The sequence below is a fragment of the Rhinolophus sinicus genome, chromosome X (assembly GCF_036562045.2).
Source record: "Rhinolophus sinicus isolate RSC01 chromosome X, ASM3656204v1, whole genome shotgun sequence".
Lineage (NCBI taxonomy): Eukaryota > Metazoa > Chordata > Mammalia > Chiroptera > Rhinolophidae > Rhinolophus > Rhinolophus sinicus.
In genome coordinates, this window is record NC_133768.1 from 15,370,117 (window position 1) to 15,392,758 (window position 22,642).

At 45.3% G+C, this 22,642-nt stretch overlaps 1 protein-coding gene across 13 annotated transcripts in view; it reads right to left on the reverse strand.

Annotated features, from left to right (window-relative positions):
• Positions 1-22,642, reverse strand: part of MAP7D2 (MAP7 domain containing 2) — a 91,798-nt gene that overhangs the window by 26,782 nt on the left and 42,374 nt on the right. For 2 of the 13 annotated variants that reach the window (XM_019755438.2, XM_019755443.2), the window contains exons 2-9: positions 19,527-19,604; positions 18,230-18,393; positions 11,625-11,736; positions 10,703-10,801; positions 8,326-8,436; positions 6,399-6,521; positions 3,763-3,917; positions 1,995-2,122 (exon numbers count right to left, since the gene is read on the reverse strand). In XM_019755438.2, the coding sequence (XP_019610997.1) occupies positions 1,995-2,122; positions 3,763-3,917; positions 6,399-6,521; positions 8,326-8,436; positions 10,703-10,801; positions 11,625-11,736; positions 18,230-18,393; positions 19,527-19,604 (970 nt within the window). The remainder of the gene's footprint in view (positions 1-1,994; positions 2,123-3,762; positions 3,918-6,398; positions 6,522-8,325; positions 8,437-10,702; positions 10,802-11,624; positions 11,737-18,229; positions 18,394-19,526; positions 19,605-22,642) is intronic. The other 11 variants (XM_019755441.2, XM_074323356.1, XM_019755439.2 and 8 more) reach the window with 10 other exon arrangements.

Below are 22,642 nucleotides of genomic sequence, written 5' to 3' on the forward strand. Positions count from 1 at the left end.
TCAGCCATAAAAAAGAATGGAATCTTGCCATTTGTCACAATATGGATGAACCTTGACATTATTATGCTAAGTGAAATAAGTCAGAGAGAGAAAAACAAATACTGTATGATTTCACTTATATGTAGAATCTAAAAAACAAAACAAAGAAATAAAACAAAATAAAAACAAGCTCATAGATACCAGTAACAGATTGGTGGTTGTCAGAGAGAAGGGAGGATGGGGGGTAGGTGAAATAGGTGAATGGAGTCAAAGGGCACAAACATTCAGGTATAAAATAGATAAGTCATGGGAATGTAATATACAGCATGATGAGTACAGTTAATAATACTGTACTAAATATTTGAAATTTGCTAAGAGAGTAAATCTTACAAGTCCTCATCACAAGAAAAAAAGAAAAAAACTTTTGTAACTATGTATGGTGACAGATGGTCAGTAGACTTATTGTGGTGATCATTTTGCAATGTATACACGTATCAAATCATTATGTTGTACAACTGAACCTAATGTAATGTTATACGTCAACTATACCACAATAAAATATACACATATTTTAGGAACTCATATATGTATGTGTATATATATATATATATATATATATATATATATATATATATATATATATATATATATGAGTTCCTAAATCACAATGGTCAAGATTTCAACCTCAAAGAAATACCACAGAGCCCACTGAGAGCTTGCTTCCAAAAATCAAATTCTTATCTCTACAGAGGACTAACAACCCCTCGTTCACCTCAGTGGAATTTACAATGATGATGGTGAAACTTGCCAGTTACTATCCATGCAGGGACCATGAGTCAATGCCCTGGAAAAACCCCAGTATGAGCAGGCTTTTCTCTCTGTTAATGTCAATGTCCCAAACTGACACCAGAGAAGTGACGTGAATGGAAGGCTCAGAAATAAGACAAATAGAGACCTTATAGCCCACCTAGATTTAGTTTGCAACAGAGCAATACCATAACCAAAGACAGGCAATACAAGCACAGAAAGGATGCAGTGGACTTAAAAACAAAACAAAAAGCTAAGGTGCTATTAATTCAGCAACGCGCTGTGGAAGGCTTTTCCATGTGGAAGACCGAGACAGCAATAGCAAGAATTAGTAGTCTATGAAAACCATAATGACCTCTGAGCAAAACAATCACGAAAATGTCTCTGCTAGGAAGCAACAAATTAGAAATAAGAGCTGACGTCACCTTGAAATACTTTTAATAAATTCCCAAGTGTTCATTAAATTTGTGTTTTGTCCTGTTCTCTGAACCAAACTGATGCACTAAACGAGTTTTATGATTCTATATAAAAGTTTCCTATTTTCCCAAGTTAAAATCACATTTCTCTTTCTGTCAGTACTACTGACGATGTTTCCATTCTACTGTTGGATTGAGCTACTCACCAAGACATTTTTGTCATTTACTGTCACTAAAACATTTTAATGACTTAAGACAATGGTCACACCATGTGAATCTGTTTTTCAGGTACACGGTGTCATTGGTGAGTTCACCCAATTCTTAAAAAATATATAACGGCTTCATTAAAACATACCGCTAATGGTGGCTGACAAGTTATTATTGTCTCTCTTTTAAAGAGACAGAGGAGAGAGGGGAGAATGAGAGAGTACACATGAGCTCAAGCGCCCAAGCACAAGGTAATCACTTCACTCCAGATGCAGTTGAAGGATAAAGAAGGAAACTGCCAGAAAAGCAGAATGGAATTGATGGACTTAAAGAGAAAATGCTGAATACATCATCTCAGTAACTAAGAGTCCCGTATTTACCAGGTAACAAAACTCCTTAAGAGCCCATCATGTATCCAGAAGATGCTCAGAAAGGCCATAACTCACAGTCCAGCATTCCTCCTGCTCGCCTCTTAGAGCTGGCCACGCCTCATGGGAGAGCAGGAGGCACACGCTGCACCACACAGAGCCCCACCATACTGCTTTCATCATCCAACTATGGCAAAGGGGAAAGAAAGATGCTTACTTGGGTGTCACGGGAGAAGATGATCTCTTAGACATGCCTCCTGGCATCTCACATCTTCTCAGAGGGGACCCGGGGCCCATGCTGGGACTGGAAGCTGTTGTTCGTGGCCCCTTCTTCATCTTCTCTGTCTGTAGAGGACATAGAATAGGACAGCCATGGTCCACACTTAGCAGTACTTCTAGCATTTCTAAAAATACACCAGATGGCAGTGAATGTACAGCTTTCTTTCAGAAGCATCCATATGAAGCTATAGTGTTCCCCACAATGGGACTATTTGCAGAGAAACACCATGAGGTCCTCATATTTAGATCACCCAATTAAGAAAAAGAATCGCCTCAAAATGCAAAGATTTCCTTCTCCTTGTTATCTTGCAAAGAGCTAAGCACAGAACCATGGTACGGTCCTGGATATGTAGAAACTGAAAAGAGTACAAAGATCTATAATCACTAGAAAAAAGTTACAAGTGGGTGCAAATGTGGTTATAACACCCAAGACAGTGAGCTGTGGATCCTAACAGTGTGCCCTGTATAACGGGGCCTGCAATCCCACCCATGGCCTTCTTTGGCAGGAGGCCGGAGGCACAGGCCTCAGTGCGCGGCCCGCAGTGGGTGCTCCGCAAGGGTGCTTCCCTTCTTTCCCTATCGCACCTTTCTGCAGCAAATCCTCATTTGGCCCCATACTCACATACGTCAGTCCACTTCCACAGGAACCCACCCTACGGTAAAACCCGAGGGTCATTTCTCGTGTGAGAAACTCAGGGCCACACTGGATTTAAAAAAATGAATAATGGCATTATAAAAATAAATGTCCAATAATGTGGTAATGTGTTGGTTTTAAAGTAAGTCCGTACATCATTGGATGTTCCTCCCTTCAACAGGTAGAGCTCAATTCCCTCCCCGCTGACTGTAGGTTGGTCTGAGTGACTTGCAAAAGTGGTAGGGTGCTACACCTGCGGCCGGCATATGAAAGGCATTGCACGCTCTCTCTTGCTCTGGGGGAAGCCAGATGTCATGCCATTTGGACACTCAAGCAGCTCTATGGAGAGGTCTATGCAGTAAGAAACTGAGGCCTCCTGCCCACAGCCATGTGAGTGGACCATCCTGGAAGAGCCCCAGCAGAGCTTTCAGGTGGCGGCAGCCCTGGTCACCACCCTGAGCATGCCCTCATGAGAGACTCTGAACCAGAACCACTCAGCTACGCCATCCTCAATTTCTGACCAATGATGTAATAAACATTTGTTTTAAGCTGCTAAGGTTTGGGGTAATTTATTACATATCAAGTGATAACTAACAAAAGTAGTATAGTATGTATAATTCCTAAATAAATATACATAATTGGGGGTACCTGCTCAACATTTGTTTTGCTGATAGTGTCAGTATAACAGCAAACATGTTTAAAGGGCACTGTTGTAGACGAAGGCTGACCTAGAACCTCAGTTCTAGTTGCCTATAGAGGCAAGGCTGGCCCAGAATCAGACAACTTTAATAAAGCAGAGAGAAGATGCTTAGAACGTTCCTTCTGACTTCTGTCCTCTGGAGGGAAGGCTATAATGAGCAGAAGGTCTTTTGGAATTTGCCCCAAGGCACTAAGATTTAGGAGGGTACAAAAAGTTACATGATTTTCAAAGGTTGGGCGAAATTTTAAACCCCATCTGCCCCTTGAGCAGTCCCTGGAGACTGGGAGACACAGAAAGCCCGGTGGAGTGCAGGGAGCGATCATGCTGTCGGATAATCCAGTCCCGGGGGTAAGCGGGTGGGTTTAAACCTACCGGAGAGGCCTCCGCTCCTGCAGGGGCCGCTTTCCCAGCATCTCCTACACTGGATGTAGATGCAGTCTTCTTCCTCTCGGTGCTCCGAGTGGGAGAAGACTTGTAGGAAGATTTAAGAGGGCCAGCAGGAGCTACACGAGGACAGGCATGGAATACTAGAGAGTTACAGTATAAGAGCCAGAGAGACAGAGTACAGACGGAAAAAGCAGGGCGAGCAGGAAGTTGGGAAGAACACCACATTTCTGTTAAAACGTGACACAGGCAATCCACAGTCTCAAAACACCACCATACTTTTCCTCATGTGCACAGAAGGGACTCTATCTTAAAAGACTCCCACACTCAATGCACAAGAGTCCATCCAGTTCGTTTTAGGAGTTCAAAGTCTGGGCTTTGGAGCCACACAGATTTAACACTTGCCACCTAATAACTGGATCACCTTGGGCAGGTTACTTAACTTCTCTAAACGTGAACTTCCTTGTGTGGAAAGAGTTAACATAGCAAGCCTGACCGCTATCCTTGGAAAAGCCTCCTTACAAGGTTGGCCCTTGATTTCAGGAGGATTCTCACCATTAACTTATGAGTAGCTCACTGTGTCTAAGCTATATGAACATGACTTCTGCTTTCCTTCTCAGAGTCTAGAATTTGGGTCTCTGCCTGGCACCGGTGCCTATGTGACCAGCCCCCAATAAAAACCCTAGGCACTGAGTCTCTAACGAGCTTCCCTGGTTGGCATCATTTCATGTATGTCACAACGCATTGCTGGGGGAATGTGTCCTGTGTGTGCATTACTGGGAGAGGACTCTGGAAGCTTGTGCCTCGTCTTTCCCAGACTTCATCCGATGAGCCTTGTCCCTTTGCTGATTTTGCTCTATAGCCTTTCAGTGTAATAAATCACAGCTATGAGTCCTTCTACAGAATCAGCGATACTGGGAGTGGTCTTGGGGACCTCCTGACACATTCCACTTCTCAAAATGGGGATAGTTCCTACTTCCCAGAAAGTCTGTGTTTATTTGTTTGAGATATGATTCATATACCATAAAGTTCACCCTTTTAAAATGGTGTTTTTTAGTATATCACAAGGTTGTGCAACAATAAGTACAGTCTAATTCCATACCCCCAATTTAACACCCCAAAAAGAACCCCCGTACCCATTAAGCATTCACTCCCCTTCCCCCTCCCTCAGTCCCTAGCAACCGCGAATGTACTGTCTCTCTGCATTTGCCTATTCTGGACATTTCATATAAATGGAATCATACCATTTGTGGCATTTTATGCCTGGCTTCTTTCACTGAGCATAATGTTTTTAAGGTTCATCATGTAATATGTATCAGTAATTCATTCCTTTTTATGGCTGAATAATATTCTGCTTTATGGCTATACCACCATTTTATTTATCCATTATTTGGGTTGTTTACACTTTGTGGCTATGAGGAATAGTGTTGCTAAGAACACTCGTGTACAAGTTTTTGTGTGAACATATGTTTTCAATTTCCTTGCCTCTATACCTAGAGTGGAATTGCTGGGTCATATGGTAACTCAATGCTTAACTTTGTGAAGAATTTGCCAGACTGTTTTTCAAAGCAACTGCACCATTTTTCATTTCCACCAGCAATGAATAAAGGTAATTTCTCCACATCCTCATCAAGACTTATTATTTTCCTTTTTTCATTGAATTTTAGCCACCTTAGTAAATGTAAAGTAGTATCTCATTGTGGTTTTTCATTTGCACTTCCCTAATGACTAATGATGTTGAGTATCTTGTCAAGTGCTTATTGGTCACCTGTATATCTTCTTGGTAGAAATAGCACAACCACTCGGGAATAGAAAAAATTAGGTAGAGGATCATATGCCATTTATATGTCATCTCACTGAATATACTATCTTGGGAACTGAGACCTGACCTACCCTAATACGAACATAGCATTGCTCATGCGCAAACAGAAAATGCCAGCCCTCATTCATCTTGCCATGATGATTTGATCCCCTTTGTTCAAGGACGGGCTTTAATGGTGTCATCGGCCCAGTGTTTCTCAGATGTCAGTCTGAGACGTCTCAGACTGGTAGGGCCTGAGAGTCTGCCTTCCTAACAAGCTCCCAGGTGATGCTGACAGTGCTGGCCCATGGACCAACCCTTGAGTAGCAAGGCTCTAGACATTTGCTAAGGTCTTATTGTGCCAATCATTGTGCTATCTCATTTAATCCTCATGACAATTTAAAAGAAATTCATTTTACAGATGAGGAAACTTAGGCTTAGAGAGGTTAATTAACTTACCCAAAGTGATAAGAACTACTAAGTGGTAGAGTTGGTTACGGGACTCCAGAGACTGTGGTTTACAGACTACTTGCCAAACCATCTCTTTAAAAAGTCTACTAATCTCCATAGCTTATGAAGTAGATTTTTTTTCTAATCTATATGCCCTCAATGATAAAATAATTTACTCACCTTTGTGACACTTAAAAGAAAAGAAACATAGCAGTAGCAAAACACCGGTGGATAGAAAATGTAATTAACTGTTGAAGACATTTCACGAAACCAGCAAATGGGAAGCAAAATACATAAATTCAGGAATAATTCTTAGGCTGACCCACACCAGTTCTGGCATTTTCCTCAGTGTCACCAGCATGGCCTCTTTTACCTGAGTCACTGGCCTGCTCAGAGAGCATGAATGTACTTCTGCTTCTGGCTAAAGAAGCCTGTGTAGGTGTCAACAGTCGCATAACAAGAAAGGTTTCCATGGGACTAAGGTGCATGCGATGAGCTGAGGGATGGAACCAAACAAAATTTTTAAAAAGCAAAATTAAGACAAAACAAAACAAAATTGTTTAAAATGACAGTGCATGATGCAAATTAACTTTTGGGTGTTAGAACAATGTGGAAAATAAAAATATTCTTGCAATGGATGGCTTCAGAGTTCGTCATAGTAAAATAAAACAAATGATGTGTCATCCAGAGTGTGAAAGTGCGTGAATCCTGTTGGGGGCCAGAACTCATGCAATATGCTATTACAGTACTACCTGTATCACTCAAAGAGAATGAGCCCGTCTCCCATGACGTAATACAGACTCAAGAAACCATTTACTCACCAAGTAGACCTAACATTGAAAAAAAGACTAGTCCTAAAAAGCACTTGTTTTAGGTCCTCTGTTGAAAAATATTTCATAACACACTGATTTTGTTAATGTATAAATATGCATCCTTTCATACTTTTTCCATGTAAATAAGGGCAAAAATTAAGTGAGAAGCACAAAAAATAAAAATAGTCAACTGATTATCAGCTTTAATTGAGGTAACAGTATTCATAATCCAAAATTCAGTGACTAAAATGTCATTTTGATGGTTTGGGAATGTATTATATGGGAATGGATTAACTTTTCCATTATTTGTATTCTGTGGGTATCCAATAGCCAGTAAATGGTTTGGGAATTAAAATTTTCAATTTATAATCCACAAGCAGATAATTCAGTTGCCAACAAAATATAATAACATACTGATATCTTTACATATTAATCAGTGCAATTTGTAACCATGTGAATTCATGAAAACATAAGGAATACACTAACGGAACAGCTATATAAAGAGCATGTGGCTTTCTCATCCAGCTCTTAATTAATTCAAGGTTTCCAACGCTTACCCATGAGCTACATCAGAGATCAGCGACACTGACACTTATGGGATCTCTGACACACGACAGGCTTCTGTGCTGGAGGTACAAGGTCAGTGCCATTGAAAAACAACCAGGAAGACACACTGGCCTCTTCAAAGTCACAAACATCCTTCTGCTCACCCTTTGGTGATGACTTGATGTGTTAAACACGCTACTGGCACCTGACACTTCTTCAATGATGCTTTAAAATACACATTTGCTGCATGGAATGCTTCCCTCCCTTCCTTAACCTACACACTCTGAAAGGTATAAATTCAGACTTTTAGTGACTTATCTGAGCCTCCATTAGGACTAGAGCAGTTTTAAATCTATTCAGTCTCTGGAACTGGCACATATCCTGTACATATCATCTCCTACCTCAAAACAGAATGCTGGGAAAGGCCACCCATCCTTTTCCCCTTTTAAAGGCTTCTTATTAATTCTGAACTTCGGTTTTCAAAACAGAAGTGGGCAGGCAGGCCTACAAACCACAGACAGTAGCAGAGCCCCATTTTTTTCACACATCTAAGTCTCCCATGTACCTCTGCCTCATCAATTCTGCTGTTTCTGGCTAATCAACTATACCACATCAATAACCGGGCAGTTATCTGCCCACCGGTCAATTAATTCCGGGGCAGAGTAACTCCTACATGCACTGTGGAAGATGGAATAGTCTCTTTCAGACCGGGAGAACAGCATTAATTCCTATCTCTATACAACACCCACCTGGCTCTACAGCGTGATGCTACTTTCCAAAGTCCTGTCAGTGAGGCCCTGGGGCTCCCACATTCAGACCACAAGGCTAGGATAATGGAGGTATTTGCAGAAGGCTCAAGAGGGGCTCTCACAAAGACTGGCATTAAGACGCTCACACTAGAAAGAAGAAAACTGGAGAGACCAGGTCTACACGTTCACTTGCCTCGGTCTGGGGAATAGGATATTGCCACGGTGGATGAAGACAGGCGCTTACTCATGGGAGGCTCCGTCTGCTTTGGCAAATTCATGGTTGATGTTGAAAGTTTGTCACATGCTGCAGAGAAACGCATTAAAGACATTGGTATCCACACCAGCGTAGACAGAAACACACATCCCGGTGTTCTTCCTGTCCTCATCCACACGCCTTCTAAACCGCTTCCATCATCCTGTTATCCACCCAGCCTATTGGAAATGCCTGGACCACAGCAGCCATCGGTCTGAATCAAGATCTTCTCTTCAATATCTCAACTCTGTTCTTCTCTTCGATTTCAAATGTTCAACCTCACCCAACTATTCAACTAAAGCCACGCTAATCCCACTAGCAAATCATTTCCTTATGTCCAGGGGCTTTTATTCAGTGTATTCAGACCACATGAAAACAAAACCAACCTGGACCCAGACACAAATCACCACTGGACACTGTTCTATGGTCTGACTGAGACTGCGTGAGCTGAAGCTGGACTTTTTCTGAAAGCTATCTGTAGCTCAGGTTGGAGAGAAGTAATTTGTAAGGCAAGAAGCGGTATTTAAAGCAAACAACCTTTAGTAGTTAGATACTTCCTCTTATCAAGAGTTGGGGGTCACAAGGGCCTTTTCTCAAATGCTATGACTGTTTATGATTAGGATTTTAACATGCGGTCCCAGGTTTGGTGTTCTTCATTTCCAGCCATTATTTTAGAGTGGTTTCTAAACGAAACCATTACAGCAAATGAAGAGGTGCTGACAGCGCCCTGGCCAAGCCATACTGGAGCCCGAGGCAAAAGGAAAGATGTGTGCCCTGGCTTTAAAGGAAGTGGACTCATCAACAAGATTTTCAAAATCTACTCCTCCCCTCATGCTTTCAAACGAGAGAATTGCCATGTTTGACAATTTCTTCTGACCAACTGACCACCTTAAAAATTTTTAATTAACTTAAGCTGAGGTAAAATTATAATAAATTCTGCTTTGGTATAAATAACATACTTAATCTTAAAATTATGTGAGTTTCAATACAGCTACTTTTCAATTTTTCAGTATTTTGGCAACTACTTTAATGTTCTGGAAAAAAATTAACCATTAGAAATTACATGAAGCCATGTATATAAGTAGGGGAACACATTTTCCCCTTTGCTTCAGGCTCCAATACGGCTCAGCATGGCACTGATCTTTAAAAGTTCCATACTTTGTTCATCATGGATTGTTTGGCAGTAATTTTGATTAAAGTATTATTTTATCTTGTTTAGTGAGATATTTGATGTCCCCTTAAATTGTGTGCCCGAGTCAAGTACCACACTCACCTTACCCTGGCCTGGGCCCTGGGTGTGATTCCCAAGGGGTAATTATCAACTGTACCTGCCTCTCTCAACTGAGGGGAGGCCAGTGCCCACACTCCAGTTCACTCGGCCGGTGCAGCAAAGTCTCTGCGACTCAGTAACTCCAATAAAGATTATAATGGGACCAAGGATATTTATTCCTATTGCTGTAAATTGATCTTCTGCATTGCTGGAAAATACCGCATCCCTCTTACATCTTGTTTTTTTCTTTGCCAGCCAAAGATGGGTTGACTTTCTAAAGTCATTATTCAATGGGAGCCAACTTTTGCTAGTTCTGTTTTTTTTTAACTGAAGTTTATTGGGGTGACAACTGTTAGCAAAGTTACATAGATTTCAGGTGTACAATTCTGTAATACATCACCTATAAATCACATTGTGTGTTCACCACCCAGAGTCTAGTCTCCTTCTGTCACCATCTATCTGATCCCTTTCACCCTCATCTCTGGTAACCACTAAACTACTACCTTGATCTAGAACCTTAAGAATCTCCCAGGCCAGTATCCAAAGCAGACAGACAGCCTACGAGAGAGATGGAATCCAGAACAAAGCTCACCTATCTCGTTTGGATCCCCGGTGTTAATACTGAGAAACTCTCTAACACTCCCTCTCAAACCCATTGCATCAACACCCAGAACTCTGTGTGATCACAGGTTTTGGTAACCAGAAGTGATTGAAACACAAAACTATTTAATACCCAAAACCGATGATTAATGAGAGTGTGAAAGCTCTGACTGTACAAAAGCCAAACATTGACAAGATTTTTCAAAGCAGAAGTTGGTGAGCTAAGGATGAAATGTGTCCAGAGCAGCAGGATGTAAGGCGTGCATAGCTCCATGATGACAGAGGAGCAAAGAAACATGGGTATGTCATTCACATCGCTAGGAAAAAAGTTCTAAGGGGTCAGACTAAAAAATCAACTGTAACAGTGCTGAGACAGACACGGTAATGGAGGAGGGTGACCAGAACGGTAATCACAAAACGCCATGGTGCGGTGATGCTGAGATATACCGTTGGTGGACTCGGCAGTGGCAGCAGCGGTTCCCGGATCCAGAGGAAGTGTGTTGGCTGCTAAACCTAGAGGAGGGGGTGGGGTATTTTCTGATTCACCTACACAGCAAAAAATCAGAGCAAAGAAAGGTAAAAGGAAAAAGTCCCAACTTCTGGTTGATTTTAGTTTCTACTGAGGAAATTAGAAAAAGTAACTGAAACAGGTTATTGACTTCTCAAAAACAGAAAAAAAATAAGTACATTCACTAAGAAAAGATTAAAAGCACAATACAGCAAAGCCAAGAAACTATATACAAATGTAAACCCATTTGCTCTCAGAAAGAGCTAGTATACAACTCCTGCGTAATACAGTGACAAGATCACAGAAAAGACACTGAACAGAGGGAAAAGCCACCCAGAGACTATTAACAACCCATACATTAAATTAAACGTTTGAAAATTTTAAGATGAGTATGAATTAGATAATGAAATAAATAAGTCACTTTGAAACAAAATCGAAAGAGCAACAGAAATTAATATGAGGAGGGAACACCCTCAGCCCATTTTAGAGGGTAACTGCTGCCCAGCCTTTCCCAGGCTGCAACAGTGAGTTAGCCCGCTGCCCTTTTACCTTCCCTGAAATCAGATTATCCCTGGGCTTGCCAGGTGGATCCCATTAATCAGACTCTGCATTCATTTTCCTTGCTTTTCTTTTGCTTTACCTCACAGCCCAGTTATTGTATCAACTGCTGTTTGCCAGCAAATAGAATGTACGATCCCCTTCACAGCAAATGCATAAACAGGAAGCTTGGCAGTTTGAAACATCAGATATGAAAACGGTACCTGCAGATTGCTACAAAGCATCCCCCAGGTCCTGCAAGCTGTGCCCACCATCTCCCGCCTGCCCTGGGGCCCTGCAATGCAGGAACAGCCCTACACTCACCATCACGTCCTCCAGGCCCTGCGGCCAGTGATGGTCCCCAAGAACACTTCTTCTTCAGCTCCAGCTGCTGCGTGCGCTCCATGGAACGGCGCATCATCGCTTCCAGCCGCTCCTGCCCAGTTCATGCAACAGAGAGCAAGATTAACCCCACAGCACTGACTGCCGCTCCTCAGTGCTGGGGTGAGTCACCAAATGGGGCTCTGTACTCAGCATCAAAGCCGCCCAGGCACACGTGCTCTCCCACCAGCCACAGTTCTCAGTGGGTGGAGAATAAACAATGCGGCTGATGCTCCTCCCAGCCCCAACACCTCATCCCTGGGCGAGGCTGCTGCAGCCAGGCCTCGATTTGTTTAAGAATAACGCCAGACAAGCATTAACTCCTTGAGGCCTGTCTCCAGTCCCGGTTTCCCGACTTAGTAGGAGAACTGGTATCGTGCTCTGGAACCAACTGCATGCTTTTTGGCTGAAAACACAGAAAGCATTCGGATTTGAGAAAATTTGAATTAAAATAGAATTTGAATTTTATAGCCTTAAGCCTAACTTTTTGGGGCGATATAATGACTTTGAGATCTATTTTGCAAAGCCCCATTTTCATCTCACAGCTTCTTAAAGGGGAATCAGTTGTTTTCCACATTGTAACACTTTTCTGCTAGTTTCCTGGGGATAATGCTACGCATTTCAGAATTTACAAGACAAAAGTAGGGAATCTTCCAGCCACAAAATAAAGCATCTATGCATTCGGAGTTAGAGGGGAGGAAGAACTAAAGCTTTTCGCCAGAAGAGAAAAACAAGCAGGCTCTCTCTTAGCAGAACTTTTACCCTCCTGTATTAATCACCCCAATTTGTCGCTTTCATCAAGTTGGGCCTGACTACTGGCAAATATTTCCTTGACACTGGAGTTCCAATTCTGCACTCCCCATTGCCCCAATGACACTGCAAATACCAAACCCTCTCCCTGCCTCCAACGGAGGAGGCCAAGCAAGGTAAACAGTTACACTGACATCGCTGGCCCTCACCCACCCCCAGGAGCTCCAGGAACTGGGCGAATCCTAGCCCAACTCCAAAGCAAAAAGATACTCTCTTCTACTGGCTTAAATAAACAAGGTAAATTAAGTTAGGGCAGCACCAACCGAAGAACTGCGACTTAGAGTCAGGGAAAGACTCCCTTATTTCATTTACTAGACACAGAGAAAGGTCACTTAGGAGATGCCGGGATCTATCCCTTTACCTACACCAGAAGGATGAGATAAGCATTCTCCACATCTCGGCCTCCTCTGCATAATTTCTCTCTGAATAGCACTTTGCTAAGAGACAGCCTCTCCAGGGACCTGAGAGCAGAAAGGGTTTTATTTCCTCCTGTAAATCTCAGATTTGTATTTGCTCTAGATTTTGGCTGAGACTCTGTAATCATGAGCATGCATTTCCTGGCAGAGTCCTTTCCTCACGACCCCGGCCTATTAAATTCTGCCAGCCAACCCCGGGGGTCTGCCCAAGGAAAGCTAGGGGCATGGAGGGGCTAGAACTTCACTACTGGATATTTGAAGTATGGTTGCTTTGACTGGGGCTGAATAGTAATTAGATGGATTTAACATAAAGTGTTTAACCAATGACCTAATTTAAATGTTGAAACCTTTCACCTCAGAGTGAATTTACTATTCAGTGGGTTACGGAGATTTCCTACATGCCAGAAGGACCTCACAAGATAGTCCCTCATCTACTAGGAGACCAATGAGAACAAAGAACAAGATTCGCCAGGCCAACATCACCAGCTATCTAGGGGCATAATTAGAAGGAAATCCTCGACCAAAGCCAGACCTACTCCTAGACTCTTTAGTTACCTTTAGAAAAAAATACCTCTCCATCCAACCCCAATCCACTGAGCTGCTCCAAATTCCACCATTAGAGATTCATTCCTTTCCATAAGTAGGCTTATGAAAATGAAGCTATCCCTAAGAGAAGACACAATCACTTTGTGTCACTCATTTTTGGAGAGACGATAAAAAAAAAAATAGGTGGCAACCAAGCTCCATGGCAAGGGGACTTATAGAACTCAAAGTCGTCAGAATGGGGTAATTCAAACATGTCAAAAACAAAACTGGGGCTGGCCCGGTGGCTCAGGCGGTTAGAGCTCCATGCTCCTAACTCCGAAAGCTGCTGGTTCGATTCCCACATGGGCCAGTGGGCTCTCAACCACAAGGTTGCCGGTTCAACTCCTCGAGTCCCACAAGGGATGGTGGGCTCTGCCCCCTGCAACTAAGATTGAACATGGCACCTTGAGCTGAGCTGCCTCCCGGATGGCTCAGTTGGTTGGAGCGCATCCTCTCAACCACAAGGTTGCCAGTTCAACTCCCGCAAGGGATGGGGGGCTGTGCCCCTGCAACTAGCAACGGCAACTGGACCTGGAGTTGAGCTGTGCCCTCCACAACTAACATTGAAAGGACAACAACTTGACTTGGAGAAAAGGCCTGGAAGTACACATTGTTCCCCCAATAAAGTCCTGTTCACCTTCCCCAATAAAATCTTTAAAAACAACACAAAACAAAAACAAAAAACTGGTCCACATCACTCTTGTTAGAAGTTAGTCCTACAAAGGTCAGTATTACTGTGTGTGTGTGTGTGTGTGTGTGTGTGTGTGTGTGTGTGTGTCTTTCTATCCCTTCCCGTGCTAGAATGGCAAGAGTCCTGGATATGGGGTCAGGAGATACGGATTCAAGTCTCACCTCTGCCTGCCACTTTTTAGCCCTGTGACCTTGAGTTAATCGTTTAACATCCTTGAGCATCAGTTTCCTCATCTACAAAATGGAGATGATATTACCCATATGAAACCATTCAGGTCTACAAGGCAATGACTAGCATAGTAAGTTCTGAGCCAATGCTAACTGAATCCAAATCTGAAGAGGAAGATTATTAACAGGGAGTAGAGCAGTGACTGGTTCCCAAACTAGAGTGAGCCGGCAGCAGAGTTCCCGGAGGGCTTGTTAGCACACCACTGCTGGGCTCCACCCTCGGAGTTTCTGATTCTGCAGGTTTGAGGTAGAGCCTGCTGCGAGTTTGCATTTCTGACAAGCTCCCAGGCCATACTGGTGCTACTGGTCCTGGGGCTGCACTGTGAGAAGTACTGGTTAGAGGAAAGGCTGAGCATGAGAGAGTTTGAGAAAGTTCAGTCAAAGCAGAAGAGCAATATTAATAAATATTAGAGCTGCATTCCGCATACCACAATTCCTGCCAAGTTCTGGTTCTCTGGATGATCGATAGAGGGTGGGAAAAGAGCAAGGCAGATTCTTATCCCTAGAACGTCCTCTATTGGGTAGGGCTTAGTAGAAGGAAGGAATGAGATCTCACCCTTGACCCTTTGAGCTCTGGCCCGAGATCTGCCTGGATGAACTCAGAGGACGGGCAATCATGACCAAGTGACCTGCCGAGCTGGCCTAGCGGGACAGCACCATAAAAGGCCTCCAGCAGGGCATGGCCCAGCCAACTCGGCAGGAGTGGAGGGCTGGCTGTGCCTTTTCCGGTGCCCTTACTACACATGTTCGGGGGATGACAGTGTGGGGACAGGTCCCCAAATGGTCCTCAGCAGGACTCCACAGAGGATCTTTCTCTCTACAAACAGACGTCCACATTCGACCAGAAAGCCCAATGCCCTCGGAGAGGTTAGCTCTCAGCACAGTGAAAAGTTTTGTTTAGGTAACTTTAGAAATTTCTCAGTTTACAGCCTGGTGGGTCTTGTTAGGTATCGAGCAGTAAGAGTATGAGAAGTTGTGATGTGTCAGAATAACTCGCAGAGGTGAAGCTACTCTCTGAGTGAGGCGTTGCTTGGTTATTAGTTTAGCATGAGGAACATGAAGTTGGCTTTGCCGGAGTCCATTTTCCAGGGCCTCTAGTCAGGAAGCTATACTCCCCAAGTGGAGAATGGTGAGCATACTGTATTGTCAGCCCTAACCCAGGTAAGTGACAAGGGCTTATTCCACAAGCTCGATTCTTGGGGCATGTGAGGGTTGGAGGAACCCACCCTGAGGAGAAAGCAGCCTCTAGTGAGAGAATGAGCTCAGACTAAGGGTCTCAAGTGAACACTGGACCCCCCCCTTCTCCAGGATAGGCCTGATCAGCCTCCAGCCCTCAAGACCTCTGGGAGCCAGGCTGTCTGTGTTGCCCACTTCTATGTTGGCAGACAGGAGGCCTCCTGGCTAAGTCTGGAGCTCACCTGCACAGATGTGAAGAGTTACGAAGGGCAAGATCACGGCAACCTTAGGGACACGGAGCCAGGGCAGGGGGAGGGGGGAGGGGAGTCAGCAGGCATTTTATGAGCTCCTAGCATCAGATCCACAGAGGTAGGACTTGGTAGGCAACCCAAACACTTTCCAACAAGCTAGAGGAGCAAACTGGACTGCAATGGAATGAACCATCTTCCTGCAGAAGTTTCTTCCTGATTGACAGAGACAGAGCATGACAAAAAGAACTGAAATGGAGAATCCCCACAGCCACGTGCCAAGGAGGCAGCAGCCCTCCCGAAGATCTCCATGGGGGCAAATGCAGAGGGTTTCCTTTGCAAGGGGGCTCTTGTAGTGCAGACGTATCCATCCTCTTCAAAGCTCACCCAGGAGAACAGCAAACAGGGCTCTGCACGGGCACAGCGCCGAAGTCAGTGTGGTTAACAAGCCAGCTGGGGGTGGAAAGTCCCTAAGCTGCCCTGGGTCTCCTGGGGCCCTGAGGGTGGGAGCAGGGGCAGAGGGAGGCTGCTGCTGCCCTGTGTTGCTGCACAACCACGGGAGGCTCAGCTCTCAGCTCTGCCCTGCTGTGTCCAGGGAGAAGAGGGAAGCAGGCCTGGCTCGTGTCTGTGCTGACGAGGGTCAGGCAACATCCCTGTTCCTCACCATCACCATGTTAGTGATGAAAAGGAGCACACAAAGCAAATAAAAACTTATCCGGAAGAGCAACCACTAATGATTCAGCTGCATCAGGGCCATCCATCTGGCATGATATTCCCTCATCTGCAAGGGTGGGGGTAGTCCGATAGCTTGATTTCAAATGCCTCCGACACTACTGTTCAATAAAGAAACATTACAGAGAGTGCCTCAAAGGCGGACCCCTGTGCCACTGTCACGTGTGTCACGGCTTGGGAAGCATCTCCCATGACTACACAGTACCCCTCTCTTCCTGGAATCAGCAATCCCACAGGATGTCAGGAATCAAAACAGAGACCCAGGAGGAAGGAGACAAGCTGTGAGTCAAGGAATGGAGGATGGGAAGAAAACAGATGAGTCCAGTGACTCACGGCAAATGCACACAGGCTGGGAAAGCAGAGCTCTGTCCCAGGTTACTGAAGCAGCCTAGCACGCGGTGCCTTTTGTCCTACTTTGTACCATTACCTTTTCTGGGTAGCTCCCTCTTGACCTTGCTTCAGACAAGGTCAGCTGAAGTCACTGAAGGGAATCAAAGATTTCTAGCATTACTTTGTGCTAAGTGCTTTGCTGGCTACTTTCACAAGTCACCTCCTTGAATTCCTGTGACCACTTCTGTTTTGGGCCGAGAAGACTGACTTAGAGGGTCATGGGGGGGGGGGGCAGATGAGTATCAGCTGCCTGCTGGGAGAGCTGGGATTTGCACCGGGAACAAATGAAGCCACACAGTGACCAGGCTAAGACCCTTACTTGGACTGTCATTCGCTAAGAAGAACAAAGAAATCTCCATGTAAACGAGCACTTTGTGGGCAAAGATGGGTGTAATTGTGTGTGTGCATGCATGTTTCTGTTTTTTAAATTAGAAAAAAAGAGGAAGAGGTAAATATCATGATAAACCATTCAGAGATTTAAAAAATACTGAATGTATATTAATGTTTCTCTATCCTATAGTGTTGGCAATTAACAAACCTCTATCTTGTTCATACTAAATGATGAGTCATTATACCTTATGAATAAAAAATGATCATCTCCTGATACAAGGCTATGATTATAGCCTTAAAATACACTTGTTAAGAAAATCTATATCCCAAATATGCTTTCTAAATATATTTTCAAAGTTTAGTCATAAAGGACTCTGTAGGGGTAATTACATTCCATTTCTTTTAAAAAAGGTAAGTGGAGAAAAAGGATGATTAAAGCAAGGAACTGCATTAAAATTTAAATATACCAGCATCTTTGTATTTGAAGGTAGCCTTTGATTTTCCAGCGGTGAATAACAGGATCAAGTTCTCTTCAACCCTCACAGCCCTTTCTCTGGCCTCCTGTCTGCCCTGCAGGCACGGACCCCCAGCGTAACCCCCAGGTCTATATTCCCCAGCTCCTATCCACATTCCCCTCTGAGTCCTAGAGTCAGAAAAGGTTAGGCCTGGAAGAGGCCTTGGAGACTGCCAAACCCAACCCCCTCACTTCAGAGAGCAGCAAATCAAGGCCCAGAGAAGCCCCCTGGCTTGTCCAAGTTCACACAGCAAATTTCTTCATTCCTATTCTGTGTCACGCTACTGAAAGAAGGCATGGGGAGCCACCAAGGAGAGAGCTTAGGAGCAGATCTCTCTCGCATCCCAGAAGAGGGCAGGGCACACAGGTGCCCGAAGCACCAAGCCCTCTGTGAGCTGAAGAATCAGCCTGGGGGTTCCGGGACCTTACCTCCTCCTCCCGGAGCTTCTGCTTCCTCTTCTCTTCCACGGCAGCCCTCTTCTGGTCCTCCCGCTGCCGCTGCTCCTCCAGTTTCCGCCATCGCTCCTCAATTTGCTTTTCGTACTGGAGCTTGGCTCTTTTCTGCTTCTCCAGGATCTGCTGCTCCCGGGCAGCTAGGGAAAGGAAAGTGGAAGAGAGGTGGTATTACCAGAGCACCCCACACGATTTGAATCAAAACCAGACACGCAGAAGCAAGAGACCAAGAACGAAGTGTGCTGGGCTCTTAGGCTGCAGTAACTGAGATGATGGGTTCTGGGATCTCGGCCACTAGCTGGGTGACCCTGGGCATGTTAACCACATAGTCTCTTTGTTTTGGTTTCCTCCTCTGTGAAGTGGGGACTGTTACATTTGCAACATCAGTGTTATGAAGACATAATAAGACAATGCAGAGAAAGTGCACAGTAAGTGCCCCTCCAGCGGGAGCTGTTTCTATTGTTGTTATCATTAAGTCAGACTGGTCATACTGGCTAAGCCATCATACATACACTGGTTGAGAAATGAGTTGTAAGGGTATGTTCATTCAAAACACATTAACTGTGCACACTCCACGCACCAGACACCGAGCTAGGCAAGGTGGGTCAACACGAATAAGACCGCCTTCCCCCATAAGATAATTCCTAAAGGGGCCTTAACTCCGCCTGGTGGCGGCAGGGAAGGGTTTCCTGGAGGACGCAATGCCTGAGCCTACCCGCAGGAGGCAGTGAAGCAGAACTTGAAAGCTGCTCATTTGTCGCAATTCAGTGGGGGAATCACTACCTATCTGGTCAGAGCTCCCTGTGGGAAAAACTGTACTTATCCATCTATAGCCTGCGAGAGGTAAGACAGCCTTTCTCGACCGGGTTCCTCATTCTAACGCAGAAAATGTCTTAATGCTGATTTCTCAGTTCTCCCAAGGATGGCCCTTCTGGATGCCCTGGCGAGAGCCTGAGTGAGCGCACACAATGGGTGCCTGAGGGGTGGGGGCAGCGACTGGTTCTCGTTCTTCTCCATGCTACCCACAGCCCCCAGCACAGTGCATGGAACACAGCACAGGCTCAGTGTTTGCTGGGAGACAAAATGAACTGTTCGGAGAATTACAGAACTGGGAACATGCCAGCCACGGTGTGGGCTCCCCAGTTCTCCACGTTCATCTAACAACTGTCCTAGTTCTCTTCCAATTCAGTCACAGATTTCTAAGGCTCCCTAGATAAGACATCACCATATCTCCACTTCTGTTGGACCTAAACAGACAAAGGGCACAACTTACCAAGACATTTTTCTCTTTCTTCTCTTCTTTCTTTAGCTAGTCTTTGTCTTTCATCGGATCTTAAAAACCCATCCATGCCTACGAGAAAGAAAACACAGTCAAACACTTCTTCACTCTTTCCCTATCTGTTGAGTACCAGGGGCTGTCGGGCCCACGCCCTGGGTCTGGCCACAAGCACACATCACCCACCACCACTGCTTCATTCTCAGAGGCCTGATCTGTCACTCCCCACCACACACACGGCCCGCCCCGGGAGCTGAGGGGCAACAGACACAACTTCCACATTCACCTACCAATGCCAGCCCCAGAGAACCAAGCCCTTTTCCTATTCCTCTGGCCCCGGGCTTGGCCCTGGAGGGCTCGGAAAATGTTACAGGTGACAAGAGGCCTGGCAGTGTGCAGAAAAGCCCACCAGGCCTCCCCTAGCTCGGCGCCCAGGGGAGGGAAGCGCAAAAGCAGACACCAAGATGACACAGATAATGTGAGCATTTCACCATCTGGAGGAGCCGACTGCTGAGGGACATGTATGAGAAGTACAAAATGCAATTTGATTTCATTTGTCCAGTGTCACTGTTAGCATTTTAGAATCACAAAGAAGCAATATAATGTACTTCTATTTGTCATTTGACTATCTACAAAAAATAAAATGGAACAAATGGTGGTTCCCCTAAAATGTCTGGGAAGCGTCCCAGGAGCTCCTCACCTCCATCCATCTTCTACAGGCCTCTAAAGGGCATTCTAAATAAAAAATGAATGCTCTTCGTGGTTGTTTTAGGATGAGAAATCATTTAGTGCTCTTGGTCACAATCGGTCAGTCGTATTATTTATATCATGTTCCAGGACAACATTTGGGAGAAGTCGGCTTGAGTGTTAGCACAACCAGATTCACTTTCCCAGGGCAGGGCCCTGGCGCTCCTCTCTGGCAGCGTCACGCGCTGACGTCACAGTGCGCCCGCCCCTCTCCGGGAGGTTCCTGCCGTGTCCAGGGGAGGGACCTGGGGGCCTGGACTGCAGTGTAGGGCACGCGGATGCGGGTGGAATGATAAACACAGCATGGTCACGGTTCCCCACCAGCATCTGCTTTCGCAGCCTGGATTATGGCTCGGGGATATTAATGCTAGACAGATAAGTACTAGATAATCAACCTGTACTACAAGTGCCACTCCCCATGTTTGTTTTCAGTCAACTCAATCATTACGAAGCTACCAACACCACAAACGGCATGAAAAATATCAAGGCCTGACCTCTCAGCTTATCACTGCCGGCCCCCCACAATCGCACCCCAAACCCTCTTCCCAGCTTGACCTCAGCACTGCCCCTTTCTTCCAAGCACCTCGAAGCTCAAAATGCCCCCTTTCCCACACCACCTCAGCACCTGTTTAAACCCCACACACTTTCAAGACCCCACAGATCCCCAGACCCCGGGATGCACTGTGCTCCCACACGGAGGCGGAACCCTAATTTCATTCTGCTTGGTTGTTGTGTTCTCTTCTACCTCGGTCTCACTGAGGAGGGAGAGGCTACCAAGCCACCATGGTGGCTTAAAGCATCTCTGGTTCACACAGCTCAGGCCACTGCCCCGCACCCACAGTGGCTCCAAGGTGTAAACACAGTGCTCGAAGGCAGGCGTGTAGCCAGTGGAAGGGGAACAGGGAGAAAAGGCCAGGTTCCTCTTCTCTCTAAATACTTTCAGGCTCTAGTCTCTACCTCATGAGTTTGATTAGTAAGAATGTGTTCTGTGAAAAGCTACAAAGAAAAGTCTAGGAGCCCTGGTCAGATGCTTGTGTCAGCGCCCACATCCACTCGTCCGCCCAAGCAGCACCTGCGCCTCACTCTGTATTGCCCAGGCCACCTTCCAGGTGTTACTGGGCTTGCCCGTCCCTAAGGTACAGCCTGAGAACCACTGAAATAACAGAAGGCTGTATATCCAGGGACTTGCCTGATTTTAGGCTGCCCCCTTGTGGGCACTTATAAGAGTCACACCTTCAAATCTTGCTTTCCAGAAAATCTTCATTATCGTGCTAAGAGTGGTCATCATCTGCTTTGTCTTAACAGGCGACAATCGAGCAGTGACTGCAAACCAAGTGTATTGCTTGGATTTACTTGGCCCAATCACCCTATGACGATGGAGGTACTCTCACCATCCTCATCTTATAGGCACAGAAAGGAAGGCACAGAGAGGTTAATTAACTTGCCCAAGGTCACACCATCAGAAGTGGAGAAGCTAGGTTCCAATTCAAGAACCTGACTCCAGGACCCACACTCTTAATTACTGCTTCCCTCTGTGGCTCTTCAGCACAGGAGGAAGTGTAATAGCTTGATTTTGGTTCCCATGAATGGAAGTCGTGACTCAGTATCCAAGGCAGGAAACAAATCCCATCCTCGTCCCACAAATGAGCCTTCAAATTGGGGGAGAACTGTGCGTCTAAGTCATTACAGAAGTATCAGGGTCGGTCTGGTGGCTCAGGCGGTTGGAGCTCCGTGCTCCTAACTCTGAAGGCTGCCAGTTCAATTCCACATGGGCCAGTGGGCTCTCAACTACAAGGTTGCCAGTTCTACTCCTTGACTCCCGGCTCCGCCCCCTGCAACTAGTAATGGCAACTGGACCTGGAGCTGAGCTGCGCTCTCCACGACTAAGATTGAAAGGACAAGAACTTGACTTGGAAAAAATCCTGGAAATACACACTGTTCCCCAATAAAGTCCTGTTCCTCTTCCCCAATAAAATCTTCATAAAGGAAAAAAAAAGTATTGCTTGAAAAAGAAAAAAAGGAAATATCAGCAAGCACTACTGGGAGCCAAGCAATGGCTGGCTGGGCACACACGTGGCCACTGCCTAGGTAGGCTAATTGTTTGCTTCCTCTTAAACTGATGGCTTGGAAATGTTTGCTCAAGGATGCTTTAGCTAAGCTAATGATGCTGGGTGGGGAAGAGGGGTCGCCAGAGAACCCTGGGGACAACTGTGGCAAGCAATTCTGCCTTGGCACCACTGAGGGGGGTGGAGTGATTTGAACAGCCCAACATGGGTAAACCTGGAGTTTCCATGCTTTCATAAGGCAGCCATGAGCCACATGTGGCCATTTATATTTAACATAATCAAAATTAAATGCAGTTAAAA